Source organism: Oncorhynchus nerka, linkage group LG2 (assembly GCF_034236695.1).
Source record: "Oncorhynchus nerka isolate Pitt River linkage group LG2, Oner_Uvic_2.0, whole genome shotgun sequence".
NCBI classification, from domain to species: Eukaryota; Metazoa; Chordata; class Actinopteri; order Salmoniformes; family Salmonidae; genus Oncorhynchus; species Oncorhynchus nerka.
This window is the reverse complement of record NC_088397.1, coordinates 44,223,511-44,238,675: the sequence shown is the minus strand read 5'-3', so window position 1 is coordinate 44,238,675 and position 15,165 is coordinate 44,223,511. Positions and strand designations below refer to the sequence as shown.

The following is a 15,165-nucleotide window of genomic DNA, read 5'->3' as shown; positions in this document are numbered from 1 at the left end:
TTAGTGCTGGTATATATTTTTAAATTTAACCAGGTAAGTCAGTTAATAAGAACAAATTATTATTTACAATGACAGCCTAGGAACAGTTAACTGCCTTGTTCAGGGACATAACAACATATTTGATCTTGTCAGCTCGGGGATTCAATCTCACTGTCACGCCTTGGTCTTAGTATTTTGTGTTTTCTTTCTTTATTTGGTCAGGCCAGGGTGTGACATGGGTTATTGTGGTGTGTTTTCGTCTTGGGGTTTTGTGGGGTGTCTACGTAGTCTATGGCTGCCTAAGGCGGTTCTCAATCAGAGTCAGGTGATTATCGTTGTCTCTGATTGGGAACCATATTTAGGCAGCCATATTCTGTGAGTGTTTCGTGGGTGATTGTTCCTGTCTTTGTGTTTGCACCAGATAGGGCTGTTTCGGTTTTCGTTATTTCATTTAGTTATTTTTGTAGTTTCTGTTGTATAGTTTTTCCTTCATTAAAATATCATGAATCATCATCACGCTGCATTTTGGTCCGATCCTTGTTCTACCTCTTCGTCAGAGGAGGAGATAGAAGAGAGCCGTTACAGAATCACCCACCACACCCGGACCAAGTGGCGTGGTAACAGGCAACAACAGCAGCAGAAGCAGCGCGACAAGAATTTCTGGACTTGGGAGGAAATCCTCGACGGGAGAGGACCCTGGGCTAAACCAGGGGAGTGTAGCCGCACCAAGGTGCAGCGAGAGAGGGACTGGACATGGGAGGACGAACTGGACGGTGAAGGACCTTGGGCTCAGCCTGGAGAATATCGCCACCCCAAGAAAGAACTGGAGGCGGCGAAAGCGGAGAGGCGCTGGTATGAGGAGGCAGCACGGCGACGCGGATGGGAGCCTGAGAGTCAGCCCCCCCAAAAAATGTTGGGGGGGCTCACAGGGAGTATGGCTATGCCAGGTAGGAGACCTGCGCAAACTCCCTGTGCTTACCGGTGGGCTAGAGAGACCGGGCAGGCACCGTGTTATGCTATGGAGCGCACGGTGTCTCCAGTGTGGGTGCATAGCCCGGTGCGATACATACCAGCTCTTCGTATTGGCCGGGCTAGAGTGGGCATCGAGCCAGGTAAGGTTGGGCAGGCTTGGTGCTCAAGAGCTCCAGTGCGCCTGCACGGTCCGGTCTATCCAGAGCCACCTCCACACACCAGTCCTCCGGTGGCAGCTCCCCGCACCAGGCTTCCTGTGCGTGTCCTCGGTCCAGTACCACCAGTTCCAGCACCACGCACCAGGCCTTCAGTGCGTCCCGCCTGTTTAGCGCTGCCAGAGCCTTTCTCCTCACTTGCGCTGCCGGAGTCTCCCGCCTGTTCAGCACAGCCAGAGCCTTCCTCCTCTACAGCGCTGCTGGAGTCTCCCGCCTGTTCAGCGCTGCCAGAGCCTTCCTCCTCTACAGCGCTGCTGGAGTCTCCTGCCTGTTCGGCGCAACCAGAGCTGTCAGCCTGCATGGAGCAGCCTGAGCTGCCAGTCTGCATGGAGCAGCCAGAGCTGTCAGCCTGCATGGAGCAGCCAGAGCTGTCAGCCTGCATGGAGCAGCCAGAGCTGCCAGTTTGCAAGGAGCAGCCAGAGCTGCCAGTCTGCATAGAGCTGCCAGTCTGCATGGAGCAGCCAGAGCTGCCAGGTTGCATGGAGCAGCCAGAGCTGCCAGTCTGCATAGAGCTGCCAGTCTGCATAGAGCAGCCAGAGCTGCCAGTCTGCATAGAGCTGCCAGTCTGCATAGAGCAGCCAGAGCTGTCAGTCTGCATGGAGCAGCCAGAGCTGCCAGTCTGCATGGAGCAGCCAGAGCTGCCAGTCTGCATGGAGCAGCCAGAGCAGCTAGATCTGCCAGTCAGCCAGACTCTTCCAGATCTGCCAGTCAACCAGACTCTTCCAGATCTGCCAGTCAGCCAGACTCTTCCAGATCTGCCAGTCAACCAGACTCTTCCAGATCTGCCAGTCAACCAGACTCTTCCAGATCCGCCAGCCAGCCAGGTTCTGCCGGAGCCAACTACCTGCCTGAGCTTCCTCACAGTGCTGAGCTTTCTCTCAGTGCTGAGCTTCCTCTCAGTGCTGGGCTTCCCCTCAGTGCTGGGCTTTCCCTCAGTGCTGGGCTTCCCCTCAGTGCTGAGCTGCCCCTCAGTCCCGAGCTGCCCCTCAGTACCGAGCTGCCCCTCAGTCCCGAGCTTCCCCTCAGTCCCGAGCTTCCCCTCAGTCCCGAGCTACCCCTCAGTCCCGAGCTGCCTCAGTCACGAGCTGCCCCTCAGTCCAGTGGGGTTCTGGGTGAGGACTACTAGGCAATGGTCGGCGGCGAGGGTGGACTATCCCAGGACGCGAGGGGGAGGAACTGAGACATTTATGGAGTGGGGTCCACGTCCCGAGCCGGAGCCGCCACCATGGACAGACGCCCACCCGGACCCTCCCTATGGTTTTGATGTGCGTCCGGGAGTCCGCACCTTAGGGGGAGGGGGGGGGGTTCTGTCACACCTTGGTCTTAGTATTTTGTGTTTTCTTTCTTTATTTGGTCAGGCCAGGGTGTGACATGGGTTATTGTGGTGTGTTTTCGTCTTGGGGTTTTGTGGGGTGTCTGCGTAGTCTATGGCTGCCTGAGGCGGTTCTCAATCAGAGTCAGGTGATTATCGTTGTCTCTGATTGGGAACCATATTTAGGCAGCCATATTCTGTGAGTGTTTCATGGGTGATTGTTCCTGTCTTTGTGTTTGCACCAGATAGGGCTGTTTCGGTTTTCGTTATTTCATTTCGTTATTTTTGTAGTTTCTGTTGTACAGTTTTTCCTTCATTAAAATATCATGAATCATCATCACGCTGAATTTTGGTCCGATCCTTGTTCTACCTCTTCATCAGAGGAGGCGATAGAAGAGAGCCGTTACACTCACAACCTTTCAGTTAGTGGCCCAACACTCTAACCACTAGGTTACCTGCCTGGGATTGGAGGTAGAAATGTTACATGTATGATTTGCAGGTAGACATTTTACATGTATAACATTTAAACGCTTCCAGTGCTTCAGCCTTTTAACTGCAGACTATTTTCACACATGGCTTTGTTTGGCTGCACCTTTACTGGGCATTTAAAGGTAGTAACTCTTTAAATGTACTGGCATAGTTAAGCAAAATAATGTATTCAGATATTAGTTTCCTTACCTCATTAATATTTAATTATTAGGGCTAGGGTCTAGTTTCCTGAATTTACACCTGTAAGACGTGCCCAAAGTAAACTGCCTGATACTCAGGCCCAGAATCCAGGATATGCACATAATGGGTTGCATTGGATAGAAATCACTCTGAAGTTTCGAAAACTGTTAAAATAATGTCTGAGACTATAACAGAATTGATATGGCAAACAAAAATCGCACTTCTCTTATTATGGAAACCTATTGTTTCTATGTAACTCTGTTACCCAGATTGCAATTCCTATGGCTTCCACTAGATGTCAACAGTCTTTGTTTAAGGTTTCAGGCTTGTTTTTTGAAAAACGAACAAGTATTTGGAGTTTTTGTTAGTGGACCACCTGAAGCAAATCGGCGCGCGAGGGAGAGGGTGCGCACAATTTTCATTCCCTATTGAACATACTACTTTCCGTGTGAAATACTATAGTTTATTTACATTCTAGAGTACCTGAGGATTAAATAGAAATGTTGTTTGACTTGTTTGGACAAAGTTTAGTTTGGTAGTCTTTTGGACTCCTTTGTCTGCATGTTGAACGAGTGGATTACTGAAATCAATGGTGCCAACTAAACAGACTTCTTGGGATATAAAGAAGGATTTTATAGAACAAATGACCAGTCATGTTGTAGCGGGACCCTTTGAATTGCAAACAGAGGACGATCTTCAAAGGTAAGTGATTTATTTAATCGCTATTTGTAATTTTGTGAAGCCGGTGCTGGTTGAAAAATATGTTGATGTGGGGCACTGTCAACAGACAATTGCATGGTATGCTTTTGCTGTAAAGCCCTTTTGAAATCTGACAACGCAGTTAGATTAACAAGAAGTTAAGATTTTAAATAATATAAGACACTTGTTTTGTCATGAATGTTTAATTTTACGAATATTATTTTGAATTGCCGCCTTCCAATTTCACCGGATGTTGTCGGCAGGTGTCCCGCTGACGGAACACCTAGCCCTAAGATAAAATATTTATTAACCATTGATATATTCTAGGGGCCACTTTGAGACCATAAGGAGAATCATGCACTGCTGATAGAAATTACATTGGTCACTCAAAGTATTCATATAATTTAGTAGCCCACACCAGACAAAAATACTTCATTAACCTGTTGCGACTCTAGGGGCAGTATTTTCATTTTTGGGAAAAAAACGTTCCCGTTTCAGATGGGATATTTTGTCAGGACAAGATGCTAGAATATGCATATAATTGAGTTTTGGATAGAAAACACTCTAATGTTTCCAAAACTGTAAAGATATTGTCTGTGAGTATAACAGAACTGATGTTGCAGGCGAAAGCCTGAGAAAAATCCAATCCGGAAGTGCCCCATATTTTGAAAGCGCTGCGTGCCAATGAGTCCCCATTGAGCTGTGAATGTGCTATGAACCAGCTTACACGTTCTACTTATTCCCCAAGGTGTCTACAGCATTGTGACGTAGTTTTACGCATTGATGTTGAAGAATACCCGTAGGGGGCTACATTGCGCAAGTGGTCACATGATGCTACCGGAGAAAATCTTGCGTAAAGTACAGAGGTAGCCATTATTCCAATCGCTTCTACTGAGAAACCAATTGTCCCGGTGGATATATTATCGAATAGATATTTGAAAAACACCTTGAGGATTGATTCTAAACAACGTTTGGCATGTTTCTGTCGATATTATGGAGCTAATTTGGAATATTTTTCGGTGTTGTCGTGACCGCAATTTCCGGGCGATTTCTCAGCCAAATGTGAAGAACAAAAGGAGCTATTTCGCCTACAAAAATAATATTTTGGGAAAAATGAACTTTGGCTATCTACCTGGGAGTCTCGTGAGTGAAAACATCCGAAGTTCATCAAAGGTAAACGATTTAATTTGATTGCTTTTCTGAGTTTCGTGACAAGGTTGCCTGCTGCTAGCAAGGCATAATGCTATGCTAGGCTATCGATAAACTTACACAAATGCTTGTCTAGCTTTGGCTGTAAAGCATATTTTGAAAACCTGAGATGACAGGGTGATTAACATAAGGCTAAGCTGTGTTCCAATATATTTCACTTGTGATTTTCATGAATAGGAAGATTTTCTAGGAAGATTTATGTCCGTTGCGTTATGCTAATTAGTGTCAGATGATGACAAGGGTCCCGTTCACGGGATGGGGTGTCACTAGAGGCTAATGATCTCATGAATCATTATTAAATACTTTAAAAGTTGCTTATAAATGTGTGAACAACTAGGTTACTAACATTTGCAAATGTGGGAGTGATGATTAAGAAATGATGAATAAACTATTTACTAATCCATTATAAATGCTTTATTACGTGGAGTAATTATAAAGTGTTAACAAGTTTGTGTGATTGTTGGTTTGGTTTTTGCCAAATAGTGATATTATTTCACCAGTTAAGTTAATGTAAGAGCACAGACTTTCTAAACCCAGAGGTGCAACATCGTGAGACTTCCAGGAACGCTTGCGAAGCAGACCAACCCGGGGTTTGTTTCACTTCTTTCATTGACTTCCCATTCTGCCTTAGTTGTTTCTCGAAATCTAAAGGCACAACCTAGATTTGAGTCTTAAGTAGTTGAACATCTTATTAGGTGCAGGAGAGCAGAGTGTCGTGAACAGGCGCACTTGAATTCCGTTCCACAATATACAGCACATAAAAACAATAACGTGCCAAAAACAAGGAACATGGCAAAAGTAAAGCGCCCGACAATAATCCACATCACAAACAAACAATTACACACAAAGACATGGAGGGGAAACAGAGGACTAAATACATGCAGTAATTATGGAATGAAAACCAGGTGTGTAATGGGACGAGACAAAACCAATGGAAAATGAGAAATGGAGTGGCGATGGCTAGAAAGACGGTAACGTCGATCGCTCAACGCCGCCCGAACAAGGAGAGGAGCCGACTTCGGTGGAAGTCGTGACAGAAAGTGACAAACTGACACATTTTCAAATGTCCTTTTTTCTCAAAAACAACTTTATATCAAAGGAGTGCCTTTGATTTGATGACCTGCACATTCATTGTTTGGCGTGAGAAGACGGTTAGACCTGATGACATGTTTCTGCCCATGACATTGCCTAGAAGCGTGATCGGGGATTTCTATTGGAGAAGCAGTTTCTACCTATCTTCATACTGTACTGTCTTTACTTTGCCTTGTCAATGGAAAAGACAGAACATTCTGCAGTTATACCCTGCATTTATTTATTTATTTAAAAAATATATGTTTTTACTTCTTTTTAAAAATACATCTTTCCTTGGCTTATCTACATAACATGATCTGGTCATAGCCTGAATCTTCCCGTACTTCTGCATCTAAATTAATAACATCACTTTATCACTCTCTCTCTCCCTCTCTATCTGACATGTCTGACTACTTCTCCAGACCAGGGGAGTGAGGCCTCCTCTCATACGGAACAGGCAAATGTTGCACTTTTACAGTCAATTATTACTTTACTGTTTCCCATTCTGAACAACAGACTCTTTCGGTCATAAAAATGCAATACAAATGCAATACTGAGAGAAAAAGAAGAGAGGCTTGGAATTTTAAAAACATTTTAATTAGAAATGTGATTTTGTATAAAAATAACTGGACATGCTCCACACACTTCATTAGTTTTCAATAGGTTTTACAAATACATAGTCAGATAGTCAGGCACTGTTTATTTTTTGTTCACATTTTTCCCTTTTCAGTTTTGTCGGGACATAAAAGCAGACATCATCAATCTATTTAATAACATACATTAACTAATTTCGTCAGCACTCAAATTATTTTATTTCTGCAACACAACTGGTGTTCAAAGTAATACAGAGGGATAGATGGAAAAGAAGCATTGGATTCACATCACAAGTGACCTCACAATTTTTCCCTAGAAAAACTAAAGGGCTGCTCAGATTTACAGAACCCACCTCTGATATAAACTATATATACAAAAGAATGTGGACAACCCTTGAAATGAGTGGATTTGGCTATTTCAGCCCCACCCGTTGCTGACAGGTGTATACAATTGCGCGCACAGCCATGCAATCACCACAGACAAACATTAGCAGTAGAATGAACATACTGAAGAGCCCAGTGACTTTCAATGTGGCACCATCATAGGATGCCACCTTTCCAAAAAGGCATCTGTAAAATTTCTGCCCTGCTAGAGCGGCCCCAGTCAACTGTAAGTTCTGTTATTGTGAAGTGGAAACGTCTAGGAGTAACAACGGCTCAGCCTCGAAGTGGTAGGCCACACAAGCTCACAGAACGTGACCGCTGAGTGCTGAAGCACTACCAAGTTCCAAACTGCCTCTGGAAGCAACGTCAGCACAAGTACTGTTCGTGAAATGGGTTTCCATGGCCAAGCAGTGACACACAAGCCTAAGATCACCATGCGCAATGCCAAGTGTCGGCTGGAGTGGTGTAAAGCTTGCTGCCATAGGACTGGAGCAGTGGAAAAGAGTTCTCTGGAGTGATGAATCTTGCTTCACCATCTGGCAGTCCAACGGACAAATCTGGGTTTGGCGGTTGCCAGGAGAACGCTACCTGCCTGGATGCATAGTGTCAAATTCAAAGATTGGTGGAGGAGGAATAACAGTCTGGGGCTATTTTTCATGGTTCGGGCTAGACCCCTTAGTTCCAGTGATGGGAAATCTTAACGCTACAGCACACAATGACTTACTAGATTATTCTGTGCTTCCAATTTTGTGGCAACAGTTTGGGGAAGGCCCTTTCCTGTTTCAGCCTGACAAATGGTTTGTTGAAACCAGTATGGAAGACCTTGACTAGCCTGCACAGAGCCCTGACCTCAACCCGCCAGGCCTAATCGCCCAACATCAGTACCCTACCTCACTCATGCTCTTGTGGCTGAATTGAAGCAAGTCCTCGAAGCAATGTTCCAACATCTAGTGGAAAGCCGTCCCAGAACAGCATAGGCTGTTACAGGAGCAAAGGGGGGACCAACCCCATATTAATGACCATGATTTTGGAACGAGATGTTCGACGATCAGGTGTCCATATACTTTTGGTCATATATTGTATTTATTCAGAGAGCGGTAGGCAACTGAAATGAGTACTGGATCCTTTTGCATTTTGTCTTGAGTAGGTTATTTTCTGCAGCTTGAGGCATCAGTCATAAAGTATACGAACATATCCCTGAAGCATTTTACAGAACATGACAGTCCTCAGAGATGACATTTTTTTGGTGTGATGAATTAGTCTCTTGATGGATATCATCTTGGGTGAATGAATACTTTGTGGCAACTCGCCAGTGCATACTTTATCTCCATTTTAATGGATTTAGATCTGTACAACTTAGCTGTACCTTGAGTAAAAGGACAATTGTATTTAGTAGTGTTGTGTTATCCCATGTGGACTGGGCACTGGTAGGTGTATGGAGCTTAAATAAATCATATCAATCAATGAAAACCTCTATGTGTGACCAGGAGTATAGCTGGTGGAAATGGATTGGGGTCAGCTATGGTATTTCACTGTAGGGCCTCACTTTAGGGGCCTCACTTTAGCACAAATAAACAAAGATCAATCACTAGACCAGTTTGGAGAATACGTACAATAGGCTGAGGCCCAAACAATGGGAACGACACTGCAACATAGTTTGAACGCATTCTAAATATATATTTTTTTAACAACACAACACAGGATGTTCAAACTGGCATGCTTAAAATCAATAATGACCATATTCTTTGTTGTCAACATCATTATATATTTTTTATGATGGAGTACAAGTATCCTGCATTGTTGGAATAATTTTTTCCATCCAGTATTTAAAAAAAAACTGGAATACTTTTAGAAGTATATCTTTTAACAATTACATGATTTAAAGTCTTCCTAGACATTTAAGGATGGATCACTCTTAAACTGGTGTTTCTGCAACTTCCCGAAGCACTGAGAGCAATGTCACTTACTGATGACAACACTGGCAGACTACAACATGGCGAATTGCACACACCTAAACAGATTCTTTCAATTGTCAGCTTGAGATGGGAAGTCATAGTGAAAGAGAAGGTAACGCAGAAATGTAAACAACAAGAAGGGATTAGAAGCCCCATCCTGCATGAATCCTCTCTGTACTCTGGACTCTGGCCAGGAGGGAAGTGTTTGTCTTGTCTGCCATGGCCAACACAAGATGGAACATCACAATTATACTGTATTTGTTCTGTTGGGGTCCCCTGAGGGTCCCTTCCTGCATCTCTGTTTGTCTTTTCTCCGTCCTTAACAATGGCTACTCCCTATGAAATTCTTTAGTGATCCTCACATGTCCCATGTCCATTTTCTTGCTCTATTTTTCCCCCCATTTACACTGCATAAGAAAATGTCCCACGAGGTGACCATCCTGAGCAATGATGATGGCCTTCCTCTCCTAGATTGCATGGTTGCTGTAGCTGATGTATGTTTGTTTTGTGGTGAAAGCTGAAAGAGAAGAGAAAGAAGGAGATGAGATCAACGCAGAGGCAAGGTCAGCGCGACATCAAAGTTATTGCTATACTGTATACACTGTGGTTTGTAAGTAGTGGTGCAGAATTTCTACTTTGTGCTTAGTACATTGACAGGTGGATATCAATGATGACATATCCAGAAACATAAATTATGTTATATCCACCTAAGAGTAAATACCATGTCGTTTCAGCTACAGGTTGGACCAAGTTTCATATATAGATGTATCTGTAGGTACACTGAGTATACAAAACATTATGAACACCTGCTCTTTCCATGACATAGACTGACCAGGTGAATTCAGGTGAAAGCAATGATCCCTTACTGATGTCACTTGTTAAATCCACTTCTATCAGTGTAGATGAAGGGGATGAGACGGGTTAAAGAAGGATTTTTAAGCCTTGAGACAATTGAGACATGGATTATGTACTTATGTGTGCAATTCAGAGGGTGAATGAGCAAGACAAAAAATTGAAGTGCCTTTGAACGGGGTATGGCAGTTGGTGCCTGGTGCACAAGTTTGTATCAAGAACTGAAACGCTGCTGGGTTCTTCACAATCAACAGTTTCCCGTTTGTATCAATAAATGTCCACCACCCAAAGGATACCCAGCCAACTTGACACAAATGTGGGAAGCATTTGAGTCAACATGAGCCAGCATCCCCTTGGAACGCTTTTGACAGCTTGTAGAGTCCATGCACTGAAAAATTGAGGATGTTCTGAAGGAGGGAGGAATCAATATTAGGAAGGTGTTCTTAATGTATGGAATACTCAGTGTATGTGTTTGAACAGTAGTGTGTTTGTACATTAAAATAACATCAAATTGGTCAAAAATACAGTGGTCAATAAAGTCCATTGTTCATATTGTAAATTACTTTTGTAGCTGGAAATGGCAGATTTTTTTATGGAATATCTACATAGGTGAACAGAGGCCCATTATCAGCAACCACCAGTCCTGTGTTCCAATGGCAAGTTGTGTTGGCTAATCCAAGTTTATCATTTTAAAAGGCTGATTGATGATTAGAAAACACTTTTGCAATTATGTTAGCACAGCTGAAAACTGTTGTTCTGATTAAAGAAGCAATAAAACCGGCCTTTAGACTAAAAAATAAAGAAGAACCAAGGCACTTTCCATATAATTAATTAAACTGCCTTTAATTGTATGGCATGTTCAATAGAAACAAAGTTTTAAGAAATCTGACGCGTTTCAGCTGCATGACTAATACAATGTCCTCTTTTGAACAGCTTTTCCAATTAGCCCTAATTGGAAGAGGGAGTGGTTACAAAATTGATTGGACACACCTAGTTAGCAATACTATACATTAAAAAGTGAAATACTGTAGCTACGTTGTCAAAAAATTCAACCCCAAGCTAGAAGTATCAGAACGCATAGAAAGGTAGTTCTAACCTTAAATATGACTGGGAGAAGTGTCAAGAATAAGAAAGCAATATATTACACAGTACACTAGAACACAGCAAACATGAACAACAACAGTCTAAACATAGCTGAGTGCAATAGAGAAAAATGTCCACTAGATGACAGCAAATGGACCAATCACGACCCTACAGAAAAGGTGAGAAATCCATATCTTCATTTAAACCAGGGTGCTTAGTGGCCTGTAGTTTGTAAATCCATATCTTCATTAAAACCAGGGTACTTAGTGGCCTGTAGTTTGTAAATCCATATCTTCATTTAAGCCAGGGTACTTAGTGGCCTGTAGTTTGTAAATCCGTATCTTCATTTAAACCAGGGTACTTAGTGGCCTGTAGTTGGTAAATCCGTATCTTCATTTAAGCCAGGGTACTTAGTGGCCTGTAGTTTGTAAATCCGTATCTTCATTTAAACCAGGGTACTTAGTGGCCTGTAGTTTGTAAATCCGTATCTTCATTTAAACCAGGGTACTTAGTGGCCTGTAGTTTGTAAATCCGTATCTTCATTTAAACCAGGGTACTTAGTGGCCTGTCGTTTGTAAATCCCAAAACTTTCCCTTTGGTTTAACTGTTTCTCTTTGCCTGGAGAAAACCAACACATCCTTAGAGGAGGAAGCTGTTTCTTTCAACTTAACGAGCAGTGATGATGAGGATCACCCCTGACACTCCGAGGCCAGCTCCTTCCAAGAGGGAGAGGATGCGGAAGAGGCCAACACGGAGGGGGAGGAAGAAATCAAGACTATCCAACCACACGGAGCAGGACCAGAACAAGGCTGTGATAAACTTTTCTGGAGAACCCCTTTCTGATGATTGTGTAAGGTTTTGTCTAAAGGACTGTCCTTTGCCCCCACATACTCAACAAATTAATTCAATACAAAGATTGACCTATTTTGTTTCTACAGGAATCTACATCTGAAGGCCTGGTACAAGCAACACATCTCTCCAACTACAGACAGGTCAGGCAGTTTCTGTGCCATCAAACACCTTTTAAGCCCAAGTCCACCTTTTGTCCCATCGTCCAGATTGCCACACTAAATACATTTGCCACAAAGGTAAATTTTGATGTGGAGAACACGATGTAATCATTCCAAGACAGAGAGGGATGCAGTTCAATCATTGTCCAAAAATGAACGGATTGTGGTTAAAAAAGACATTTGTGCACCGGGGCCTCCCACTCTTTTTTCTATTCTGAATAGAGACAGTTTGCGCTGTTCTGTGAAGGGAGTAGTACCCAGCGTTGTACGAGATCTTCAGTTTCTTGGCAATTTCTCGCATGGAATAGCCTTCATTTCTCAGAACAAGAATAGACTGACAAGTTTCAGAAGAACGTCTTTGTTTCTGGCCATTTTGAACCTGTAATTGAACTCATAAATGCTGATGCTCCAGATACTCAACTAGTCTAAAGAAGGCCAGTTTAATTGCTTCTTTAATCAGAACAACAGTTTTCAGCTGTGCTAACATAATTGCAAAAGGGTTTTCTAATGATCAATTAGCCTTTTAAAATGATAAACTTGGATTAGCTAACACAACGTTCCATTGGAACACAGGAGTGAGGGTTGCTACGTAGATATTCCATAAAAAAAATCTGCCATTTCCAGCTACAATAGTCTTTTACAACATCAACCATGTCTACACTGTATATATGATCAGTTTGATGTTATTTTAATGGACAAAAAATTTGTTTTTCTTTCAAAAACAAGGACATTTCTAACTGACCCCAAAGTTTTGAAGAGTAGTGTGTGTGTACATATATATATATATATATAGACACACACACACACAGTAAATTGTCCCTGTCGTATTTGTACAGTGGGGGGGCTCTCAATCCCCTCCCAGACCTCCACCTCTTCCTACCCTGTCTACTGGGTAATCAAGCCTCAACTCTCCAGTTCTGTCCTGACCGTCTTATCTGATCTACTGAGCCGGAGCGGATAAATTTTACCATCCCTGCTACCAATGTCAGCCAGTCAGAGAGACGGCGAGACAGGTATTTAAAAAATAATAATTTTTACATTTAACTAGGCAAGTCAGTTAAGCACAAATTCTTATTTACAATGACAGCCTACCAGGGAACAGTGGGTTTATTGCCTTGTTCAAGGGCAGAATAACAGACTTTTACCTTATCAGCTCAGGGATTTGATCCTGCAACCTTTTGGTTACTGGCCCAATGCACTAACCACTAGGCTACTTGCCGCACCATCATGCAATGTGTCCGTAATGGCAATGACAAATGGTGCTTATTCAAATACCTATGCACTGTATGCCCCTTGTAAACAGATAGGCGAGGAATTTGTGCTTGCTATCAAATCTCCCTCCCCTCACTTATTGTTACATCGTCACTGTCGTCGTTAAACTAAATACATGTTTTTAAGATAAAGGCCTATGTGTAGATGTTATGTAACGCCACACCATGCTCAGCATCCTCGTCCTTTTGCCATCAAATATTTGCAATGTTGCATTCAATATAAACAACTACAGTAAATTGTCTACCATGTATTTTTGGGGAACATCTCTGTACTTTTGTTATCAGTGGAATAAAATTTGCAGGGGCTAAATAATCCCCAAAATACTGTAGACTAGCTCTCGGGGAACCGTGAATCATCACGATATGCATCCGTCATTCAGATTTACCAACAAACAGGGAGTCTATCTCTATTGACAGACATTACCGACTTAGACCCCTCTTTTCTTTTCTGAGGGAAGCGAGCCAGCCGTGTGGGTGAGTGTTTTGGCCATCACCTGAGACATTTTCTGCTGAGTCAATGGTTGAAATCATTATTTACCACAGTTGTATAAAGCCAGAGTGTCCCAGAAACCACCAAGCATTTTTATTGCTATTGAAATTAGAGGGAGATGGACTCAAGCAGAGAGAGGTTCAGCTGGTTCAGAAAGGAAACTCATTTACCTCTCAATTAATTACACCGGGCTTTGAACACAAAGCCACAAATCTGAGCCAAACTGCTGAAAATATACCTGTTCAGCATATTAAACAGTGTCTTTCTGTGATAGTCAACCGAATGCGTTGAAATTCTAAAATAAAACATGGTTGTTATTATATATGGTGTATAACAAGCATTGAAATGGATCTCATACATTCAATACAATACCATAGGTTAATTGTGTATGGCGTTGAGGTATCTGGTGAAGTAGAACTATACAGTACACCACTCCTGGTATTAATGCCCTCCTTAGTGATATCCACACACAGTGGAGATTTTGAGCCTATCATGGAATGTTTTAATGCCTCCCTCAACTCACAAACTGACTTAAAATAAAAAATGGCAGCTCATTTCCTACATCAATCGAAGTGTAAAATAACAATGACGCAAGGTGGCCAGTAAATAATGATTTGGAGACTTTGCTTTCCACCTCTTAAACCAATTCATTCACATAATTTACAGTGCCTGAAGGGTAAAATACATGTAACATTTAAAGACACACAAGGGTGCTCTCAGCCAAGGCTGACATGTACACTGAACAACAATATAAACACAACATGTAAAGTGTTGGTCCCATATTTCATAACCTGAAATAAGGTGAAGCATATCAAGAAGCTGATTAAACAGCATGCTCATTACACAGGTGCACCTTATGCTGGGGACAATAAAATGCCACTCTAAAATGTGTAGTTTTGTCACACAACAATGCCACACACAGATGTCTCAAGTTTTGAGGGAGTGTGCAAGTGGCATGCTGACTGCAGGAATGTTGCCAGAGAATAAGAAATTAATTTCTCTACCATAAGCCACCTCCAGCATTGTTTTAGAGAATTGTGGGTGAGCAGTGTGCTGATGTCAACGTTGTGAAAAGAGTGCCCAATGGTGGCATTGGGGTTATGGTATGGGCAGGCACAAGCTACGGACAACGAACACAATTCCATTTTATCTATGGCAATTTGAATGTACAGAAATATCTTGACGAGATCCTGAGGCCCATTGAGAGGCCCATTTCTTTTAATAAGGTATCTGTAACCAACAAAGGCATATCTGTATTCCCAGTCATGTGAAATCCATAGAATAGTGCCGAATGAATTTATTTAAATTGACTGATTTCCTCATATGAACTGTAACTCAGTAAAATCGTTGAAATTATTGCACGTTGCATTTCTATTTTTGTTCAGTATATATAGCATATAT

The 15,165-nt window shown here is 42.5% G+C and overlaps 1 protein-coding gene across 1 annotated transcript in view; it reads right to left on the bottom strand.

The window, feature by feature from the left end:
• Window positions 1–6,701: 6,701 nt before the first annotated feature.
• The window catches only part of LOC115135693 (metabotropic glutamate receptor 4-like), a 278,426-nt gene continuing 269,962 nt past the window's right edge, over window positions 6,702–15,165 (bottom strand). The window contains exon 10 of the mRNA XM_029670652.2: window positions 6,702–9,575. Coding sequence (XP_029526512.2) covers window positions 9,526–9,575 — 50 coding nt within the window. The 3' untranslated portion in view covers window positions 6,702–9,525. The remainder of the gene's footprint in view (window positions 9,576–15,165) is intronic.